The sequence below is a fragment of the Lutzomyia longipalpis genome, chromosome 3, assembly GCF_024334085.1.
Source record: "Lutzomyia longipalpis isolate SR_M1_2022 chromosome 3, ASM2433408v1".
Taxonomy (NCBI): domain Eukaryota; kingdom Metazoa; phylum Arthropoda; class Insecta; order Diptera; family Psychodidae; genus Lutzomyia; species Lutzomyia longipalpis.
Window position 1 is genome coordinate 4,061,903 of NC_074709.1, and position 24,109 is coordinate 4,086,011.

Sequence of the window (24,109 nt, forward strand, 5' to 3'; positions counted from 1 at the left end):
AGAAGGTCTTAATCACCGTGAGCCACTGCTGGAGTCTCCTGGTGTGCTCAAAGAGGATACTGAATTCATGTCCGGAATTGTAAAAATGCACCACCCAGAAGGCAACAAGGATACAGTGGCACATTAAGATTGAGCAGAGAATCTTCACCGTCATCGTCGGCTAGGGGTAAGAAGTGAGACTGCAAAATGTATTATTGGAATTTTCCTATTTATTTTTAACAAATGTTCATACAACATATTCGGGCTGATAAAAGCGATGATAACGGTGATAAGGATTTGAAAACAAAATCCTTGTGAGATGCAACATACGCATTGCACGTGCAAGAGTGAGAAGGCACGTGAAATTGGTCACGCACACAGAGATGGAGCATTTTCTTTCGCACACGGCGACATAGCGTTTGACATTTGACGGCGAAACAACGGCGAAATGGGCTTTGATGCTCGACTGGCTGTCAAAGTCGAATTTTGATGTCGAGTTTGCGTAGGAATTTTTTTATGATAATTTTTCGTGTGAAAAGTTGATAAAAAGTGAGGAAAAAATGGACACACGGAAACTCATTGACCTCCTCCGGGCCACAATGGACCCAAATCAGCAGCAGCAGGCCGAGGAGCAGCTGAATCAAGTGAGTTTGTTGGGTGGTGCATTTCGAGGTTGTGGAATGCGGTGGCCACATTTTTGGACTCCCTGACTTTGCACAAACCATGTGCTCGTACTCTCCTTGTCCCCACTTTCTCGCCCCAAAAACATCTCTGCGCCACCCCCGGAACGTCCGCAGAACCCCAAGAGGGGCATTAAGGCGCCAAAATGCACCCCCTGACGCCAAGGGGATGGAATGGGGGAAATGAGTGAATTTTTGCGGGGAAAAATGGCAGAAAGTTGATGACTTGGCGTGAGGATGTGTGAGTGGCAGCGCGTCACAATTGGCTTGTCATTCGGCCGGGAGCAATTTCCACGGCAAAATTTCCCCATTTTTGCGGGTGCGGAGGCCGTCTGGGTGGGCGGGAAATACCCTTCGTGAGTCCTTGAAGACACCCCATGCCGCAATTGTCGGCAACCACGAGAGATTCACCCCGAAAATCAATGGAATTCCATGCGGAACAGCCGCTAGCACGATGACGAATTGCCGACCATCGATCGTGATTGGAATATCAATTAAATGCCCTCCCATTCTTCCCAATAAATTCTCTCCACCAGCTGAGCTTTAGCATTCGCTCTCGCATCTTGTGTATTGATGTTAATTCATAAAGTATATCCAACTCATGGCCAATTTCAGAGGAATTATATTGTTGGATCTTTAGGTAAAAGCGAAGCAGAAGCAGGGTACGCTTGGTCTCCCCAGTTAGCGTCCTTCTGAAGGACTTTTTGGATTGAAAAACGTTACAAAAGACAGCAAAGAGTCTTTTGTTGAACAAATTAAGTGATTTCTTGTAAGATTCCTCCAAGAAAGTCTCTATTTTCCTATAAGAAACATCAAGGTCGTTCTGGTAGAAAGATCAGGAGCAATAAGAAGTTTTCGCGTATTCCATTCAAATGTGTTCAAATATGATTTAAGCTAGGAGGGAATGGAACTCATTTAAGTTGGTTTTGAATCATTTTAAATCCTTTAAATCGCTTCAAAAGGATGCTGATTTGATTCGAAAGACAACCTAAATTTTCTGTTAATTGTTTAAGATTTTTTTTTCCTTGTTAAGTTTAGATTTTTGTTTTTTATTTGTTTTATGATTTTTTAATAAAATATTAACTGACAAAAAATTGCATTTAATGCACAGATAATGATTTTTATACAAAGTTTAAAAAAAAGTAAATCAACGTATTTAACCCGGCTGACCCATATTTTCCTTATTTAGTTCTTACGTTTTTAGGACTTTTTTCTTACAAATTAAATCATTATTTTGAGTGAAAAAAAATGAATCATTAATTGTTTCTTAACCCTATGTTTGCCAAAGAATGGTCTTGATGATCTTAATAAAGAAAGTAGAGATTTCCCTTATAAATCCAAAAACAAAATTTTTTAAAATTATTTATTGAAGTAGGTATAAGAATAAATTTAAATTTTTTTTATCAATATCAATCAATTTTTTTATACAAAATGGTTTGGGGTACTAAAAAGTAAACCAATGATGTTGTGCAGATTTTTCCAAGAAAAAAAAATGATTTTCTGCAAAAACTGAAATAAATTTATTTCTTCTAACTCTAGAGAACGGACAAAATAATTTTGTTTAATTTGTAAACTTAAATAGATAGAAGAAATTTAAAAAAAATATCTTCAAACTCTGCATCTAAAGTATGAAATTTATATATAGAATATTTTAGCACAATCATCAGCGTACCTGCTTCTTATTGCTTATGCCTTAGGTTCAAGTCTTCATAAGGAAGTTTTTTTTTTCTTCTTCAATTCTCTTTTATTCTTCGTAAATATTGTCTTTATGCCCTTTAATATCATTTTCTGTCTTCCCAAATGTTCTATTCCTCATTTATAATCATAATTTTGTTTTTAAATATTTTTAAAATTCAGTTTGGCAATTTACATTTTCCACAGATGGAATAAATAACAAAAATAAATATCAATTTTGATTGTTAAATCCCAACACATATTGCAATTGATTCTCTCCCTCTCCTTGCTTCCGGCCGTACATGTGTGTGCAAAGTAAATATTTAAATTCATATTTTTTCCATCCATTGATTCTCTTTTGTTGCAAATAAATAAATTATTACCTCTGTTACGCTGCACTGATTCCTCTTGCCAGACATTCAAATGAGATTGGAGGAAGGTTCTCATGATTAGGAATTTTTCTTTCAATTTCATTCTTCTGGCAAAAATTCTATAATTATGAGGAGGGGAGGGTGGGAGACATGAATGAAGAAAGTGAAGCCACGCAAATTGAAATGGTGGGGGGGGGGGTGTATTGATTTAATAAAATGTGGTGGAGAATCAACAATTTTTTTCTGTTGATGCAAGGCCACATTTTGGGGGGATTTTTGGAGGATTTGAAGGTGGATTCTATAGGGGGTTGGTGTTGTATTTGTAGATCCACAAGATAATTGGCTTTGTGCCAACGCTGCTGAGGATCGTGATGCAAAATGATGTGGATTTACCCGTAAGGCAGGCTGGTGTGATTTACCTGAAGAACCTCATAACGCAGAATTGGCAGGATCGAGATTCCGAGCCGGGTGTACCGATGATGTACTCAATTCACGAACAGGATCGTGCTATGATTAGGGATAGTATTGTTGAGGCGGTGGTACACTCTCCGGACATTATACGTGTCCAATTGGCCATTTGTGTGCATCACATTATTACGTCGGATTTCCCAGGGAGGTGGACACAGATTGTGGATAAAATTAGTATATTCCTGCAGAATCCCGATGCAAATGGGTGGACGGGGGCACTTCTTTGTCTGTATCAATTGACAAAGAATTACGAATATAAAACGGCAAAAGATCGTGTTCCCTTAACGGAGGCAATGAACCTCCTTCTACCCATGATGTACCATTTAATGGTTAACCTCATGCAAGATGCTTCGGAACAGAGTGTTCTGCTGCAGAAGCAAATCCTCAAGATCTACCACGCACTCACACAGTACTCATTGCCGTTGGATCTCATCTCACGCGAGACCTTCTCGCAGTGGATGGAGGTTTGTCGGCAAATTGTGGAACGTCCTGCCCCGGATTCGAGTCACATTGAGGAGGATGAACGCCCCGAAATGCCCTGGTGGAAGGTCAAGAAGTGGGCAATGCACATTATGGTGCGAATGTTTGAGCGCTACGGTAGCCCCGGGCATGAGATAATAAAGGATTATCAGAAATTTGCCACGTGGTTCCTACCGACATTCACCACGGGGATCCTTGAGGTCCTCCTGAAGGTTCTCGATCAGTACCGCAACAAAATCTACGTTTCCCCGCGTGTCCTCACCGATACGCTGAACTACCTTAAATTGGCCAGCGAACAAGCGTACTCGTGGAAGTTAATTAAACCCCACATGGTTGTCCTCATTCAGGACGTAATCTTCCCCATAATGTCCTACACGGATGCCGATCAGGAGCTCTGGGAAACGGATCCGCATGAATATATTCGAATAAAGTTTGATGTTTTCGAAGATTATGGGTTCCCCGTGCCAGCTGCTCAGGCCTTCCTCCTTGCAAGCTGCAAGAAGCGCAAAGGGATCCTCCAGAAGACAATGCAAGTTGTCATGGAGGCCCTAATGCACCCCAATTCGGATGCAAAACAAAAGGATGGGGCCCTACACATTGTTGGTACCCTTGCGGAGGTTTTGCTCAAGAAAAAGATGTTCCGGGAACAAATGGAGACACTCCTCATGAGTTATGTTTTCCCGGAATTCGGCAGCCCGCATGGGCTACTGAGGGCACGTGCCTGCTGGGTGACGCACCACTTTCACGAGATTAAACTGAAGAATCCGCAAGTTTTGGCGGAAATAATGCGTCTCACATCGACAGCCCTTCTCACGGATAAGGAGCTCCCGGTGAAGGTGGAGGCAGCCATTGCGCTCCAAATGTTCCTAACGACACAAGATCACTCCCATCAGTACATTGAGGCGCAAATAAAGCCAATTACAATGGAAATTCTCACGATAATTCGGGAGACACAGAATGAGGATCTCACGAATGTTATGCAGAAAATTGTGTGTACTTACTCCGATCAATTGTTGCCCATCGCTGTGGAGATTTGTCAGCATCTCGCAACGACATTCAGTCAGGTAAGATTTGATTTGTTTCTTTAAATTTATTAAATTGTATTTCTTTTTTAATGAATTGGGAGTTTTTCCATGGAATAACGAGGGAAATTTCTTTCAATTGTCTGTAGAGAAATTGAAGAGTTAGTCGAAAAGAATTCATTGAGAAACTTTCAGTTTTATAGAATTATTTATAGTTTTTAAAAATTGATTTTTAAAAAATTAAAAGTAAAATGTCAAAATTAAAAATCTAGAAGAATTTGAAAATTCTCTGTAGAGAAAAGATGGATGAAACGAAATAGCTGCAGAAGAAATGCGACATTGTTCTGTTTAAAAAACTTTAAATTGTTTGAAACAAATAATTTAAATTGAACCCTTAGAATTTTTTTTTACAGTTGAAAAATCTGTTCTCCGTAGAGAAAAAGTAGACTAATAAAAGAAAATGAAAAAAAAATCAAATAAATGATTTTTTCAATCATTTTTGGTAGATAAATTAAAGATTTTTGGGGAAGAATTCTTAGAAAATTCATAATCGCGTTCATTTTTTTTTTGAAATTATTTTTATAAATGGATCCCATGAACACTGAAGGGTTAAATGACAAAATTAAAAACTTTAAAAAAAATAAATTCGCAATAATTCTCCGTAGAGAAAAGGAAATTAATGCCAAAAATATGCTAAAGAAATACAATTTTTCTGCTGAAATAACTTTGAATTTTTTTTTGTAAATAATCTCTACAAACCAAAGAATTTACTAGGAAATATTTTTTTAGAACGTTTTTCAAAGTGGAAAAATCAGAATTCTCTGTAGAGAAGAAGCGAACGAAATATCTGCAGAAGCTTTAAATAACATTATTTAAAATACATAATTTATACAAACTAAAAGAATTTACCAAAAAATTATTTATTGGAATTGTTTTATAAAAAAAGAAAAAATCACAATTCTCCATAGAAAATATGTGGACACGGAACACTTCCGTAGAGAAAATGCAGAAATGCAGTTTTTTCACATACAACAAATATTGAAATTGTTGTTTAAAAATAGGAAATTAGAATTCTCCATAGAGAAAATGTAGACAAATGGAAAACTTCCGTAGAGAAAAGTCCGAAATGCAGTTTTCTCACAAAAATGCTTTAAATTGCTTTGAACAGGTGCTCGAATCAGACGATAGCAGCGATAGTCGTGCCATAACAGCTATGGGTTTACTAAATACCATCGAAACCCTCTTATCTGTAATGGAGGATCATCCGCAAATAATGTCAAATCTCCATCCAATTGTTATTCGTGTTGTTGGGCATATTTTCCAACAGAGTGTCATTGAATTCTACGAGGAGGCCTGTTCACTTGTGTATGATCTCACAGCGAAGGTCATTACGCCGGATATGTGGCAAATGCTAGAGCTGATCTATCAGGTATTCCAGAATGATGGTTATGACTATTTTGTCGATATGATGCCTGCCCTGCATAACTATGTCACCGTCGACACGGATGCCTTCTTGTCGAATCAAAATCACCTCATTGCCATGTTTAATATGTGCAAATCCATCCTCACGGGGGATGCTGGTGAGGATCCCGAATGTCATGCCGCAAAGCTCCTTGAGGTTATTATTCTGCAGTGCAAGGGGCGCATTGATGAGTGCATCCCGAGTTTTGTTGAATTGGCCCTAAGTCGTCTCACGCGTGAAGTTAAATCATCCGAATTGCGCACCATGTGTCTCCAGGTAAGTTCCACAACATCTCTCTCTCTCTTTGTCTGACTATTCCGTCAGTAAAAAAAAACTGATAGATAGCAAAATTTCCAGAAAATGTTAATAAGAATCACGGGAAAAATATGTCGGAGATAAGGCGTTTATGGGTTTTGCAAATAATAATAATAATATGTCTTTCTACCCTCGACATTGATAAGATTTTCAGTGTGCTATTTTTGGATCTTTTTTTTGTAGCTGTATGTGGGAGGGTATTTGCACTCTCTTTATCCATCATGTTGGATTTGTGATTAATTTTTCTTTTTGGGCGGTTGAGACAAAAGAAAAATTGATAAATTTTGCAAGAAAATTCCCTCAAAAGGTTTTTTTTTTCTTTGTCAAAATTTACCTCAAAATGTCGGGGAAAAAATGAATCATTTAGCGCCTTAATGCAAAGAAGAAAATTAAAGTAATTTTCTTTCAATATAAACAAGAAATTTTCTGAAATCAATGACGCACATTTGAAGCTATTTGTAACTCAATATATTTCCTTTTTGGCACCCACATTTGTTGATTCTTTTTTTTTTGCTGTGAGCATCTGGAAGTGCTTTCAACGCTTGGTGGATTGTTGATGAAAATATTAATGGTGTGAATGTGAAGAAGAAAATTTTCCAAATTATGATTATGACGATTTGTTGGGCAATTCTAACGTTTGAAGTTTGTTTTGACGTTTTGACGTTTCTTTCCCAAATGACATTTTGATTTGTAGATTTTTTGACGTATATTTTCTAACATTTGATGTTATTTCTACTGACATTTGACGTGTTTTGTCATAAGTTTGACGTTTTGACTTTCGAATGGTCAATTTTTAATGTCAAAAATGTCTTTCAAACATTTGACACTTCCCGAACGTTTGACAATTATAAAGCCTGAACATTTTTTTTTAATTTGATATTTTTTGCAACGTCAAACGTTTCTTTATCTAACATTTAAGATTTTTTAAATAACAATTTGACATTTTTTTTTCTTCATATGTGACGTTTTTTGTTAAAACCTTTAACGTCTATTGAGTCTTATTTAATTTTTACTAAAATTTCAAGATTTCAAACGAATTTCAAGTGTTTTTTAGTCATTGAATAAGACCCAATGGGATTTGCAATTTTGCAAATTTTTATGCAAAAATATTCTTTTATAATATTAGACGATACTTTTCTGATGTTTTACGCTAATTTTCTAACGTTTAATATTAGAAATGTTTCTTTTGGCGTTTCTTTTCAAATATTTGTCATTTGTGGTTTCTAATGTCTAAAAATTCACTTCTGATGTTTGACAGTTCTGTTTGACATTCAATTTAAAACTTTATTACTACGTTAATTTTTTTCTTTTTGATCTTTCAAAGATTTTTTTTTTAACATTTTGACAGTTTTTCCTAACATTTTCTTCTTGAAATGTTAGCCTTCCTAACATTTTGACATTCTTTTTCACCTTTCTACGTTTCTTTTGTAAAATTTGACGTTTATTTTCTAGTATTTGACATTTCACTATGATTTTTTTCAACGCCGGACGTTTGTTCTATAATGTTTAACATTAGAAATGTTTTTTTTTTCAAGCGTTTAATTTTCCTTTTTTAAGCATTTTACACTTCATTTGTAAAATCAAAAGTTTTTTCTTCTAAAGTTTGACTTATTTTCTTGAAAATGTTTGAAAATCTTATTTTAAATTGAAGAAAAAAACTAAAATTCCCTAAACTAACTTAAATAACAAGCGGTGCATAGTACAATTGCCAGCGTAAAGGCTTTTACCCCTTATGTCTTCGGTTCGAGTCTTGAAAATGAATTTTTTCTTCTTCAATTTTCTTTTTTTTTTCTTCTCCAATTTTCTTTTTTTTCTTCAAAATTATTTCACAAAAATCATCCAGAGAGTTATTAAAACATTTACGCTTCCCCTCCTCTGTGTTTAGGTCGTCATCGCGGCATTGTATTACAACCCGACACTTTTATTGTCAATCTTGGACAAGATGCAATCGCAGCTTCAACAACCTGGCTCTGAATCAATTTGTTCGCATTTCATCAAGCAGTGGCTCCACGATACGGATTGCTTTTTGGGGTGAGAAAGAATCTCTTTTTAAAGAAAAAGAATTTAAATGAAATTCAAACGTTGTTGTAACAACATTTGTAGGATCCACGATAGAAAACTCTGCGTACTGGGACTGTGTACGCTCATGTCGATGGGAGAGGCAAAGCCACCGGTGCTGAATGAGCTGGTGAATCGCATCCTGCCCGCACTTATTCTCCTCTTTGAGGGCCTGAAGCGTGCCTACCAGGTACGTGCGCAGGAAGCCGAAGAGGAGGAAAGTGAGGATGACGACGATGACTGCGAGGAGGCACTCTCGAGCGATGAGGATGATCTCGAGGAGGCAAATCCCAATTATTTGGCAAATCTCGGTGAGCGGATAAAGGAGAAGGGGGCAAATCACAATTATGACTTTACGGCAATCATCAAGGATGGGGATGATGATGATTCAGATGGGAATGCAGACGATGAAGTTAGCAATGAGATTGATGAGACTGCTCTCGAGAGCTACACAACACCTCTCGATGATGACGATGATCCCCAAACTGTCGATGAGTACATCACTTTCCACGATGTCTATCAAAGTAGGAATTTAAAAGGAAATTTTAGGTCTTTACTTTATTGAACTTTTTGGGTTTTTTTTTTGGCGTAGATTTAGCAAAAGGAGACGTTTCATGGTATGAAGCTCTCAATGGTACGCTTAGACCGGATCAGGTGCAAGCAATAAATGAAATCCTCCTCCTGGCGCAACAGAAGAGACATCTCAAACAATCCAAGCAAATCGAAAAGAGTGGGGGTGAGTAAACTCCTTTGAATTTATTTATTATTTAAATTTAATTTGAAAGAAAAATGTTTGAAAAAAAAAAGAAAATTACAAATGGGGTTTATCTGGACGAAATTATTCGGATATTCGGATGATTTACCAAAGAAATTCAAAAATGTAAGTCCAAGTCTAAAAATGTTAAATTCAAGCACAAAAACACTTAAATTAAACCGAAAAGCAATAAATTCAAGCGAAAGAGTTATAAATTCAAGCTAAAAAGTAGTAAATTCGACCAAAAAAAAGACTAAATTCAAGCCGATAAATATCTGGTTTTCAGTCCCAAAACTGATTGAAGAATAAAACTTTTTTTTAAAAAATTATTTAAGCCTAAAAAAGGATAAAATTCAAACCGAAAAGTAGTAAATTCAACCCAAAAAAATATAAATTCAAACCAAAAAGGAGTTCATGCATGGCTCATGTAAAAACATCCTCTATGGTAGAACAATTTTGACCCAATTGAAGAATCGCGAGAGAATTTCTCCAATATCCACTGGGATCACATATAAAAGTGCAGTGATAGCACAGTCCGGGAGTACATAACCTCAATTTTGGAACAACTTTGAAATGAATAGGAGGAACTCCATTGTGTTCCACCAGCGTGGCAGCGGGACATCTTTGGCTTCTTTATAAGTTTCCTAACCTTTTCTGCCTATCCGGACAAAGTTTTGAATGATTTTTGCTTCATTTCTGACTTTCCGGGCTTTCCATCGTTGAATTTCTCTTCTTGGAGTCCTTTTCCTTAGATATGGGTTCAATAGCAGGGCGTTTCCCGGACTTGGGTGGACGTTTTGAGTCTGTGAGAGCGAAAAGATCCAGATCTGGCTTTACTCTGCCGCCATTGGGCAGAAATTACATCCATAAGGATGAATCTACAAAAATAAGAGAGAAATTGAATTCTGGAGCCTTGCGGGAAGCTTCCTGGAAACACAAAATCTGCTGGTAATGCGGTGCTGTGAAGATGTGATGCTGCTAGAGTACAATAGTAGAGTTCATCCTATTCATTGCAATGTTGTTCCAAAATTGAGGTTATGTACTCCCGTACTGTGCTATCACTGCACTTTTCTATGTGATCCCAGTGGATATTGGCGAGTTTCTCACGCGATTCTTCTATTTTTGGTTAAAATTGTTCTAGGATAAAGGAAGTTTTTACATGGCCAGTGCATGAACTCCTTTCTAAATACGTTTTTTTGATTTATTTCGGTTTTGAGTTGTTCGATTTTTAGCCAAAGATATTCATGGTGAAGTCAAATATTTAGATCTTCAAAAATATTCGGGTGATTCGTTTAAAAAACCAAAATATTCGCCAGATAAACACCTCTTGAAAAATAATTTAAAAAATCTTTTCTTCAGACATTTTTTTTCACATTTTTTTTTAAAAAGAAAATTAAATATTTTCTTGAATTTTATCTAATCTTTGTGTTTTTATTCCTCACATTTTCCCTGCTCGTTGATGCCATAAAATTGCCGGAATAAATATTTTTTGTTATTCAGGTTATGCTTTCACGCAACAAACAATTCCGACATCTTTCAACTTTAGTGGATCATAAACTGACGACTCCCTCATTTATTTTTTAATTAACTAAAAAAAAGAAAACCCTAATTAAGCCGTGAATGAGATGAGAAAAAAAAAACGAAAAATGAAGAAAAAACTAGAATAAGCGTAAATTGTTAAAAATATTTTGCTTTTTAACAACAAAAAATGTACACAACAGATCATTTAAAAAAAAAGAACTAAAAACATCAAACACCAAAATTTACAACAAAAAGAAGAAAGTAAAACACACAGAAAGTTTAAAAAAAATTATAAGCTATTAGTGATTGTTTTTTTATTTGTCTAGGAACCAACAAATCTATCCTAGGTTTAAAGAAAAATAATTTTTCATTTGTTCTTTTCCGAAAATGTGAAATATCCTTATTTTCATTGTTGACTAGCATTAGAAAAATTAATGAAAAAAAAAGAAAAATTGATATTTTCCAAAAAAAAGAAAATAATTTGCATTTCATTAAAAAAAAGAATTTTCTTTCTCTATTTGTCACTATTGTGTGCTCAATTTATTTAAAAAGAAAAAATATCCTTTATTTTCTCTTCATCTTCGTGTCCTTAAAAAAAGTTACTGTAGAAACAATTAATTTCTATGCTGATGTTTTTTTTTTGCGTTTATTTTGTAATTTTGGGAGCATGAAGAATGAGGAGAAAATGCATGTAAATTGTAGCTGAAAGAAAATATTTTACGAAAAAAAAGAAATGAAAAAAATTGTTAAAAAGAATGAAAAAAATGTGAAAGAAAAAAAATACATTTTTAGGATATAAAAACAAAGAATTCGAGGATGGTAGGAAACAATGAGGACAGTGCTTGTAATAAATGAAGATTAAAAAAAACCAACAAACGTTCTTTCTATTTATTTTTCTTTATTTATGACATTAAAGGTTTTTTTTTAGCATTCTTGTTATGCCTATCGACGTATATTTTCATTTTTTTGTGGAATTATTCTTTCCTTGTTATTACAGAATATTTACATTTTTTATTTATTTCATTACATTCTAATAAAAATATACTTTTTTTTGTTTAAAACTTTTAATTTCTATATTTTCTTCTTTTTCTTTATTTTCATTTTTAATATTTAATATGATTAAATATTTAGAAAAAATGCAACACTATATTGTAAAATCTCTCTGAAGTATCTTTTTTTTTATCTTCTTTCATTATCTACATGCATAGATTAATTCCAAGAATTTGAAGGATTTGTATCTTTTTGATTAAAGGAGGTTATTCAGGGAAATATGAAACATCACATCTTTCGAGGAAACTTGACGGAAATAAGGTAATTTTATAAACAGAAGAGGATTAAAAATCCAGATAATGACGATCTTTCATCGATGAAATACATTTTTAAAAATGTTTAATTTTTGATCAGAGCTGAGAATATATTATTTTTCATTTGAAAATGATTTCTTACGAATCTATTATGTTTCAAAAATTCTAAAATATTCTATTTTTAATTTTTTTTCTACAAAGAAAATATGTTTTTGCGTAGAAAGGGGCAAAAAAGACGATTTAACCCTTTAACGTCCAACGTGAAACATAAAAACATTGAAACATGAGCTCTTTTATCGCGATTTTTATTCTATGAATTTTTTTAGAGGACTTTTCTCACTCAGAACGTCTTCTTTGACCACTTATGCGTGAATTTGATGCATTTGTAACATGGAAAAATAATTAAATTCATAAAAAATTGAAAAAATAAAATGTTTCACGTTTGGGTCAGCGTATGACCCAAAAAACCTTAAAAGGGTTAACTATCCTCTGCTTGAGATAATTAGTGTTTCATTGCTTCTGTGATTCACGCTTTTGCGAAATGGTTAAACGTGTGAAATATTCACATTGATGTTTCATCCACAGTGGTTTGTGAAACTTTTTTACATTCAGACCTTTTACAGATCTCTAATGTTTCACTTTTACAAAAACTTGAAACATTCAATTCTCCAGAATTTTAATGAATTTATTTATTTTTTTAAAGTAAAATTACGTTTTTTTAAGTAGAAAAGTGCAAAGAAAAAGACGCTTTGATTAAGAAATGTCCTCTGAAAAAAATCAATGTTTCATGCTATTGTGAAAGGTTGAAACATTTGCGGCAGTAATGACGTCATTGCTTGCATTTTTAAACAAATCTTTCCCGTCTTTTCCTAGCTGATCCCAGTGGGAAATGGGATGTTTCTCTGGCGATTTCTTATTCTTTTTTCGATTTTCTACAAAATAAATTTTATTTCCGTATAGTTCCTTCGGAAGAGGCTATCATAACTCATGAGAATATGAATGAATAACCTCCTTTTTTCTCAGGAGAACTCACTAATTAATTAATCTTTGAATTTTAATTGGAAAGAATTAAAAGATCTTACTCCTTTGAACTGATCTCATTCCTTTCATTGCTTCTCATTAAAACGTCCTTAAAGTTTCCCTTTTTTCCTTCAAATCCTTGGAATAATCTCATTCTAAATATTTATGATAAAAGAAACTTTTTTGTTTTTTGTTGTAAAAGAAAATTCTCTCTCGCACTTTCAATCATTTTAATCATTCTTTGGTTATTCTCTCATCATTCGTATCATTTTCTTTTTCTTTAGAATTCCAACTTTTATCGTAAAATTTCCCTCATTTTATTTATTTATTTTTTAAATTTATTTTCTACATATTCTACATAGAAAAGAAGATTTTTCTTGTAAAAAGAAAAGGGAAAACAATTCAACAGCCATATAGAGAGATTTTCTCTGCAAAAAGATTAAATGTGTCGTGTGCAGGAAGGAAGTTTTTCTCTTTTCTTTCTCTTTTCTTTTCTTTTAAAGGAAAAAAGGCAATAACTCTTTGAGTCAGCGGAAGATTTGTGTGGGAGGAATGGAGAAAATTTAACACTTAATATTCTTTTCTTTTCTCTTTACTTAAAACACCCCAAAAAAAGGATTAAAATGTACAAAAAAAAGGACTGGGTTGATGAAAACAGGTGCTGAATGGGGACAACTTATTAAAAAAATACAAACTAAATTACAAAAGCCTGGGTTAATCAACCGTCTCTTTCGGATTAATATCCACCATGTAGATATCCCGATGATTCTGCAGGACAAACTCAATGAAGGCATTTATGGGATTCACCTCCTCCAGAGACATTTGATTGTGCGCCCAAATCAGGTTCGGTCCGAAGACTATTGCCAAATTCGACGAGGTCATCTTATTCAAGTCCTTGCACTCCATTACCTGCAATGCACACAACAACAACAAAAAAACGCGGAAAAGTTCATAAATTTCTGCAAAAGACGAAGAAAATGTGCAAAAACATGCACAGAGATTTATCGTTTCTTCCCCCCTCCGTAAATGTACTCCTCACGTTGCAAGCTCTCTCTCTCTCTTATTTATTTATTGGTGTGGCTATTTAGATAATAATTTTCTTTGTTTGCGGTTAAAGTAAATAGAGAAAAGCGAGTGTTTGCTATGTGAGGAAAAATCGATTTTCTTCAAGGAAATATTTAAGCTCTACACGTGATGATTTTTATTTTTACACAAAGTCTATTTTTGGCTGTGAAAAATCATTTAGCTTTCTTTTGTTGAACTTTTTACATTAAATTGTCCTTCGGAATTTAGAGAATGTGGAGTGTGTCTGGGATAAACATAGAAAATTTTAATAAAATGATTTTCTTTACGTGAAAAAGTGTTTAATAGATTTATTTTAGAGGAATATTAAAAAAAAAATCTTTGTATTCTCTTCCTGTAGTTAATAGAAAATTCTAAAAAAAAAATTTTCCTGAAGCTTTATTTTAAGTAAAATTCTTTAAAATTATTTCCTTTAAAACATTTTGAAAGATAGGTGAAAAGGTCTTTAATCAGACTTAATTTTGAAAGGAAATTGCTCATTTTCCTTATTCTAAACTCATGAAATAATACAAAAAAAATACATAGAAAATTAAACAAACTTTTCTATGTTTATTCAAGACAAGGACCGAAATTTAAATTTAAAAAAAATAGAAACTGTAGAATCAGAATTTGGATTGGTTTCGAGCGTTGAAGATTTATTATCTTTAATTCAAACAATTTATTAAAATTTTTGTAATATTCGATTAGGTAATTCATATTCATAGATAATTCAAATCTAAGAATTCTGATTTTTTTCATTTCAAAATAATATCACTCAATTATTTATTCAAGTCGAATATTTAATTAATTTTACTTTTATGTAATATACATGAAAAAATAATTCATAATTTTAAAAAATTCCTTGGAAATATTCTTTAAAAAACAAAAGTTTTTTGTGAAATTTGTATACAAAAAATGCATGTAAAACATTTTTAAAAGCTTCCATAAATCTTTCATCTTAAACAAGAAATCAGTTATCTTCCAAAGGCTACAGAAGAGAGAGACGAAGCTCATATCTCATAGTATAGATTTAATTTGCAAGATTTTGCAGTTTGTTTCTTTCTAGTTTATCCATGAGTTTAACGTGCCAAAGACCCCAAGAATAAGGAACCTAAAAATTCTTCTTAATAAAATCATTCGTTTTTTTTATTTTCTAATAATTTAAATTAATTTTTACATTTCTGTAATTTTTATCAAAACCAGTTTTCTCATTATTATGAGTGTCTTGGCTAAACATAGAAAATTTTGATAAAAATTCGAATAACTATACTAGTTTACTATATAGAATTTTATTGAAACATATTTCATGTCAAACTTTTCATTTTCATGGCGTTCTTTAAGAAAATTCTATGTTTTTTGTAATTTCATTACCTACTAGAAGTGAGAAAAAAACATCGAATTTAATGCTTTTATTCCTCAAACTTCATGCAAAAAACTTCCCTAAACTTAATTTTAAATTCAAATTTATATCATGAGAAATTCTTTGATTGAATGTCATCAGTTTAATTTCAAAGAACATTATTCATTTATGCTAAATTCCTCACAGATATCTGACCCATTGACGTCTTATGCAATCTTGAGCCAAAATTGAGTCACTTTTTTTCTTCCAATTAAACTCTCTGTGAGTGACTGTCTCTGAGTGATTGTAAATCCCATTGAAGCGTAATATGAATGACAAATGCATTTGATTAATGAATGGATTGATTAGCTTCTTATTAATTACTTTTCTCACCTTGAGTGGGAGGTTTACTTTTCACTCTGACCTAATAATTCTACAAAATTCTGTAAACGTGGAAGACTTTATTCTGCTTCCTAAAATACCTTCAATCTTTCATCGAGTATTGCGTGTAGACTCCCTAATTAGATTCCCAATTATGAGGGGACAATTATGTAGACTAGACATGACGATGTATTGACCTTTATTATGCCGATGAGAGATAAATTTGACCCGCGGGGACATTTTTTAATGAATTTCAAAGACTCACCTTCACCAGGAACTCAATGATGTACTTGAAAAGCTCATAATTCTCCACGGGCAGCTTTTCGCGCAGCATTTGCTTAACATTTCGCGGTCGCTCCTCCTTTGTCCACTCCAGGAACTTAATAATCTCATCGTACAAGGCATATGTGAGGAGGGGCTCATTGAGATCCCGCAGGAAGGTCTTCAGCAGCCCCGCAATAACGTGTGTGTCCTCATTCTTAAAGTCAACATTCTCACCCGCATTGACGGACGCTTTGAGGCTATTTATCCGGCTGTAGTTGCCGGAACGCCTAAAGATTCCCTCCGTATCGATCACCCCACTCACGGACAAGTGATCAACACACTTCCTCACCACGGGTGGAATGTAGTTGAGGCAGGGACTATTTTGATTGATAAACTTCAGCGTCACCCCAAATTGCGTTGTCTTTGCAATGCTGGCCTCTTCGGATTTCTTATTCCCACTCAATCCAGAAGATTTGCGGCTCGTTGAATTTCTTTCGTCAAATCTGCGATTAAAAATTCCCCAAGAATTATCCAAAAAAGTCCCAAAAATTCAGAAGAAATGTACTGGTAAGCTGACCAAGCTTACGGGAGCTGTGTTTCTTTCAGTGTACCAATTTTGTGAGAGCAAACTAGAACGCGAATTAATTTAAATACGCGCAAAGTCCGAAAAAGTTGAAAATTCATCCCCCAAGAAATCTTTAAAACGCCGTATCTTGGGAACGGCTCCATAGATTTTCGATTTTGAGCTATCGTTGGAAAGGTCTTAACCTCAACTATAATATATTAAAATATGAAGTAAATCGATAATGGCATTTTCGAAATATTCGAATTCGAAATTTTCGAAAATTTTGATTTTGACTTTAGTGTCTCTCGCGGTCATTCCTCGAAGTTGCAATGTTCTAGACATTTGTAGGGTTTCACCAAACCTTTCATTTGCGCTTGAGTTGATCAAGATCGGACTTGTAGAACCCGAGATATGACATGTCAAAGTTGGAACTCAATATTTTCAAAATGGCGACATGAATTTTTAAATTTTTTTTTTATAAATAGATGTTATAGTAGGCTATAATATATCAAAAAATGAAGCAAATCGATAATGGCGTTTTCGAGATATTCATCGAAAACTCATCGAAAATTTTGTTTTTGATTTTTGGCCACCTAGCGGTCACTTTTGAAACTTCGGATGTTCTAGAAAGTTGTAGGGTTTGTTGAGAGCTTTCATTTGACCCCGGGTTGATCAAAATCGGTCAAGCCGTTTTCGAGTTATGGTCGATTTTCGATGAAAAATTGTGGCGGCCATATTGACTAAACGGCTTGACCGATTTTCGAAAATGAGGTATCGTTGGAAAGGTCTTGATGGCCCCTAAAACATATAAAAATTTCAGATTTTTAGCTATTACAGGGGCTGAGATATGGGCAAAACAAAATTTTGAGGTTATCCAAAATGGCGGACGCGGGGGTGCTTTGCCGTTTACCGCGAGTCTCTATCTATTACCGTTCTCTTGCAATTTAAGTTTATGGTCCGGCCGGAACAAAAATTTTTTTGGCGCATACGTTTTTTGGAATGTGGGGACCCTAATTCGTGCTCATCCCAAGTTTGAGACCGATCTGACGACTTTCGATTTTGCTCGGTACACAAAAGCTGTGTCTGAAAGAAACACAGCTAAAAAAAAAGGAAAAACTCACTCATAGATATTCTCTGGCAATTTGAGACTCTTCAGCCCCAAATTCTCACGCAACTCCTCGAGGCTGCTCACGTAGCAGAGTTTATTCTTGAATTTAACACTGATAAAGGGCTTACAGAGATTCCATATGACACGAATGAACATAGTTGGATGTACAACGTACAAACGCTTGAGATTCTTCTTGAAACTCCTATCTAGCTCCTTGTAGGAGTTCCAGAGAAAATCCACAGAGGGCTTACTATTGTCCCGCAAGCCCTGGTGGAAGTAAACCAGCACATAGTCATTCTGCACGAAGGCCTCCATCTTCTGGATGATGAAGTGAATGAAGGCGGAATTGTTGAGTTCACTTTTGGGCGGTAGCCGACACGCGAAGATGGCAAAGATATGTTGTCCCTGTTTGTCCGTACCGAAGAAATCAATGAACTTGAGCTCCTCATACGTCTTCATACTACTAAATTCATCCATTTCCGATGCCACACGCAACTGCTCCTCGTAGTTGTCTGCCTCCAAATTTGTCTGAATATCGTCCGTGGGGGTCACGAAATCTCCTTCAAAAGTTCACACACAAATAGTAAAATCAATTTCTTTTTATTTTTTTATTTTTATGGATCAAAAACTCTCCCCAATTGCGCCCAAAAAAAAAAGTGAATTGAACTTGAAATAAAAATGAGAAAATAGTAATGACGCAGAGAAAGATAGAGAAAATTGAGAAGAGATAGCCCAAAAATTCATTCGGAAAGATAATGAGGTGAATGTTGTAATCAAAGGTAATTTTGATAGAGAGAACAAAAATTATTTATCAATACAGAAAATGCGCATTTAATGCCACTTATTAGGTACTACCTAACATCCTGATCTTTCTCACACAACCCCGGAAAATCCCTAAAAACCATAGAAACATTTTATTTTGGAATTAATTTTGAACTAAGAAAATGGCCAAAAAGGGTCCAGAAATGAACAAGAAATTTTATTTTCACGAAAATTTAGTTAAATCGGACGACTAGATTGCCATAGAAGGGAATAGAATTAAATAAATTGCTTTATTGGGAGTTTAAATGAGTTTTTATTGATAAATTAGATTTTTTTTAATTAAAAAAATTAAAAGGGTTGAAAGCATTGACGTCTATGCACACCAAGACATGAATAAAATTTAATGTAAAACCTAAATTTTCAATTAAAACATTTTAAATTCATTTGAAGCTCATTTTACTTTTTTAATTTAACTGACAATTACATTAATGATTAAAAGAAATCAAATAATTTTTTTTAACAAAATTGAACATAAAAAAAATTGAAAAATTCAATCAATAAAATTGATAAAATTCTATGAAAATCAAGGCAAAATAGATCAAAAAATTCTTTGTAAATAACTTGAATAATGAAAGAAACAAATAAAACTACTAAAAATATTTATCCTCAAAAATGTAAATTTTTCACGAAGAGGATTTCTTTCATTTTAAGACAAGAATAGTGGGAAATATTGAGAATACTTTTAAAGGATAATTACGCGGTCGAGACAGCAGAGGGCACGGAAAATGCTACGTTATTTTTGCAATCAGCGACGTTTTGAATAATTTATATTATTCATTTTCAGGAGATTTATCATAAAATAAAAATTAAAAAATAGCCTGACAATATAAATTATTCGAAACGTCGCTCATTGTAAAAAACATTGCGTTTTTCTTGCCTTCCCCCGTCTTTACTGCTTTTCCGAAGAAATTTTTCATTCACAAACACCACAGTCATTAATAAGTCAAAATCAATAAATACTGAAGAATTTTTTTAAATTTAATTTTTCAAAAATATATGTCATGTCTTATTTTTTAGACGCTTCATTTAAAACCTTTAAAACGGTCAGATAGCATTTTTTCTTGAAAAATGTTATTGAAAAAGATATATCTAGATTTTTCATGAAACATTTAAATAATTTTAATCAATTAGAAAACATAAAAAAGGCTTATTTTGCATAATTTACAAATTAATCGCAACAATTACCCCAAAATCTTTGCAATTTAAATGAATTTCAGCGATCAAATGAAGAATTCAGGGATTAAATCAGTCAAAATTGTAAAACTTTAACAGCTCACCCAATCTTTAATAGTTCTTTTGAAAGATTTTTGAAATAATTAATATTCTAGTTTTGTTTCATTGCAGAATTATAGAACGATTTCAAAACAAATTATTAAAATTTTGTAATATCTTCCAGGAAAGGAAAAAAATATTACACATTCTATCTCAAATAAGTTAGGAAAGACTCGTAAATAAAACAGAATTCTTATTTTAAATCAATGTTTGTATGAAATTAATTAATTATTACATGTCTTGATAAACTCAGACGTCAATGGTTAAATTACTCCAATCTAAGCAAAATATTCATTTAGCAAAAATTTCTCTATTCTTCACTATCTCCATTGTCTAAACCCATTCTAGGTTGTTAGAAAATTAAATTTTAACAACTATTTCCATTGAAAATTCCTCAAATCGTCTCATATTGGATTTTATGAGAGAAAATAAGCAAACTTTCGTTTGAAATATAGTGCGCAAATTCGTATATAAATTGTTTATTGCGAATTTAGTGCTGTGTGCCTTAAATTTCCACTGTGCGTCTTGCATCATCGCACGCACTCCGCATATTCTTGCAATCACCCAAAAAGAATTGGTTGGATAACAATCCCGCGAGGAGCTCTACATAAATGTTTAAATTTTTACTTCCTTGAGGAGAGAGATTACAACAAAAGGGCGGACTTTTTTCACTCCAAGAAAATCAATACGTAATGTTAGTTTGTTGCTGGGAGGGAAATTTTATTAATAATTTAGCACAAGGTGGTGTGTATCCTTCGTATCTCTGCGAAAGTGGGCGCAAGGGGAGAGAGAGAGAGCAAATTTATAGAGCTTCACCTGATATTAGAGCATCATCGTCGAGAGCCACAATGAGATTGGGGTCCGGGGCCTGTGATAGTTCTGTGTCATCAAACTCCAAATTGGGCTCGTAGTCGTGCCAATCTGACAAACTGGGATGTGGGTCTTCCGTATCCGTGAGCGAGGGTGTCAGTGTTGGCCCTGAAAATTCAACAAATTACCCACCCAATTAGCACATGGAAATCCGCAATATTGTGCTTTTTGCCCCCTATTTTTTGCCATCTTCCGCACCCAAAATCACTTCATTGTGAGACGAAAAAAGTGATAAAGTTTATCAGAGGGAACACATCATGCAGAGACCATTAGGAGGGTGGGAAATTGGAGCAAAATGTCTGAAGAGTGTCTGAAGTAAAGAAATTGGCGAGAGACGAGAGCTCTTGAAAAGTAATATTTCTCACGGAGTAATTAGTAGTTAATTCTATTGTTTAACCATGGCATTGATTGCTTTGCATTGCATTGCCTCGCATTGTTCATTCAAAAGTACAGAACTTCTTTAAATGAATGAATTTGAGCTTTTCCTCTTTTTTGCTTAGGAGGTTAAGAACTAGGGGAGACCGGGATAATGCTAAGATCAATACGACCGTGAAGAAGGAATGAGGGAATTTTAATCTAATACCTTCTTATTAAATTAAATACGTTAATAAATGCCTTTTAAACGATCCTTATGTACCAATTAAACAGACTTAAAAGTTGATAAAATGTTAACCTACTCGAAAGTGATTTGACTGGTTTTTTTAAGTTAAGCTTCTTTTGCTTTTTTTTTTTGAATAAAATGAACTTCTTTATTTTTTTCTTAAGATTAAATTCATTGAAGATATTTTAAGATTAAAGAATAATACAAAAAGTTTATTTTCTTCATTAAAAAATAAGAAAAATATAATCATTTGCTAACAGTTATCTTTAAGGGCATTCGAGACTCTAAAAAATATTTGAATTTGAACCATTTCCTTTAAAAATTTCAAGGTTTTATATTTATTTAAATTAAAATTGCTTTAATAAAATAATTAGAAGAGGAATAATAAAAAGAAAAATAATTAAGGACTGCAGGTTAATTTTTTTCTAAAATTTCTTTGACTCCTAAATATTTGCGTCCCTTGCGGAATAGATTTTAAAGTTTTTTTTATTAATGTTTTTAAAATTATTTAAACGGAAAAATTAATTTTTAGCTTCATTTAAAGTCAATTTATTCTTCTATCTAAATAAAAAATAATAGATGAAATGAAAATGAATAAGAAGAAGAAACATCTGTATAAATAAGAGCTCTCATTGGCTGATAAATTAGAGCAAGATCTTTTGATTGGATAGCGCCCGTAGAACTTAGTTTTAGGGAGGAGTTTCCAATCCAATGTTAATTTGAACAGAGATTTCCTTCAAATTAAAAAGATTAACAATTAATTAAGGCATTAATGACCTGATTCCTAGCCCCAGTTTCCCCTACATAACCCACTGCTTGCATTTGGCGAAATATTTTTTAAATTAATGGATTTCTTCTCGATTCAATCAACGCAAAAATCTTTCTAATAGTTCCCCCAGTTCCTCCAAAAATAAAGGAAAAGTCGCATTCTTTCCGGACACCTCTTTAGTGTGCAGGAGAATCTTGTAAGAATCACGGAGAGCTTTGTAATTTATTGGAAACCATTTTAAATGCAACCACAAACCTGATTTTTATTTTTAAATAATCGTTCTCCCACCTCCTCTTTACAAGACATTCTTTATCTCAATTCGACATTCCCCTTTTGATCCTTGCCTCTCATTCTTCTTCTTCTGTGCCCCCATCGAAATGCTTGCCGTGCTTTGCTCATCCCTCGTTTCATTCTTGATTTATTTTTGGTATCTTGATGCATTTTCTTGTGCGCTTTTGTTGGATCTTTCTTCGGGCTTCTCCCCAATTATGCCCAACTCTGGCATTTCAGGGGCTTTATGGGGAAATCTTGTGGGAATTTGCAAAAAACCAGGAAAATCTTTTTCGCTTCAAGATCGTGGGAAGAAGTTCTGAATGACCCTGATTATGATTTGTGTGAGAGAGCTGAGATTGAGGCAAGACTGCAGAGGAATGGTGCAGTTGTGAATGGGAGGTGCGTGCCTGAGTCATTTGATTTCTGGGCTTGTTTCTGAATGAATTATCTCGCTGATCGGCTTCACTTTCCGCCCCACTCATGCGGCAGGGCCCCTTCGCGGGAAAGTGGGTGCCTCAGTGCGGGAAAAGTCTGTTTGTCTGTGAGTCCGGAAGATGCAAAACAAGGTGCCTTCCCGTTGCGAGGCGCAAATATTGATGTTTTCTTGCGCTCGGAGGTGGCTGGTGACGCAATTTTCTTCACCTCGCCCCACGGGGGGATCGCGAGGAGCTTAGTAACTCCCAAGCAATTGATTAAATACACCGCAATGGGTTAAAGAAAATCATATTACCTGGAAGTCGTGGCGTTGTCTGCTCCACAGATGTTTCCATTGTTCCTCAATTTCCCACAAAATTCTCCTTTTAATTTTCGCCTCACTCAACTCCGTGGCAATTCCACTGCCTTATCGCTTCTGCCACCAAGTTCTCAACTCTGATAAGAAAATTAATTTATTTTTCACACCAACACTTGAAATAAAAAAAAAACGCCACCAAATACTTTCTTTTGTGCGACGTTTTCACTTTACGCACTATTTTCACGTGAAACGCGCGATTCACCGCCGAACTCTGCCTACCACGAAGAATACGGAACTTTACCTACTTCTCCAAACATTCTATTGAGAATTTTTCCGTAAAATAGACGCGTTTTGTGGATATTTTTAGCAAAAAAATTGTTCTTGCTGCTTTTTTCTTTCTTGACTTTTTTCTTTTTTCAAAACATGTCAAAATGCAGGTGAAAACCCCAAAAGGTGTCGCTGTGATCGTTATTTTCTCTTGGAGCGCCATATAACGTCGGGTCAAAATAATTAAATTTAAACTTTAACGAACTTTTTTTTGCATTTCGACAAAATTCGTGATTTCCTTGTTTTTCCGCCAATTTTTTGAGGTAAAACGCAATTTTGGAGCTCTTGGAATACTTCTGGGGGCTCCAAAGCCCCCGCAGAACCACTCTGCCGAATTTGGGGCCCGCAGAAATTTTGACGGTTGGATTACAAATTTGAAAATTTTGACGGTTGGGGATTTTACACGCACTTTTTTTCCCAGAAATGGATTTTCGCGAACTTTTCAAACAAGCGATGCCAAACGACGCGGCGTCGCTTCCTGGTCACAAAAAACTACTTCCGGCCGGAAAATTCGACAGAAAACTCGAGAAAATTGCAAAAAACTGAATGTGTGAGGGAGACAGCTAGCGGTGAAATGCATTCGTCTCATTTTCTCTTATACAAAACTAGTCAACC

The 24,109-nt window shown here is 34.3% G+C and overlaps 2 protein-coding genes across 2 annotated transcripts; one reads left to right on the forward strand and one right to left on the reverse strand.

Moving 5' to 3' along the window:
• Positions 1–432: 432 nt before the first annotated feature.
• On the forward strand, positions 433–11,045 carry LOC129793460 (importin-7). Its single transcript, XM_055833496.1, has 7 exons — positions 433–623; positions 3,031–4,716; positions 5,843–6,412; positions 8,337–8,482; positions 8,555–9,033; positions 9,102–9,245; positions 10,764–11,045. Exons 1-7 carry the CDS (start codon positions 540–542, stop codon positions 10,817–10,819), a joined length of 3,165 nt encoding a protein of 1,054 aa, XP_055689471.1. The 5' UTR covers positions 433–539; the 3' UTR covers positions 10,820–11,045.
• Positions 11,046–13,376: 2,331 nt separating this feature from the next.
• On the reverse strand, positions 13,377–23,606 carry LOC129793464 (rho GTPase-activating protein 68F). Its single transcript, XM_055833500.1, has 5 exons — positions 23,165–23,606; positions 20,738–20,899; positions 17,841–18,387; positions 16,156–16,657; positions 13,377–14,017 (listed from the first exon to the last, which is right to left on the reverse strand). The coding sequence occupies exons 1-5, from the start codon at positions 23,202–23,204 to the stop codon at positions 13,823–13,825; spliced, it is 1,446 nt and encodes a 481-aa protein (XP_055689475.1). The 5' UTR covers positions 23,205–23,606; the 3' UTR covers positions 13,377–13,822.
• Positions 23,607–24,109: the final 503 nt, after the last annotated feature.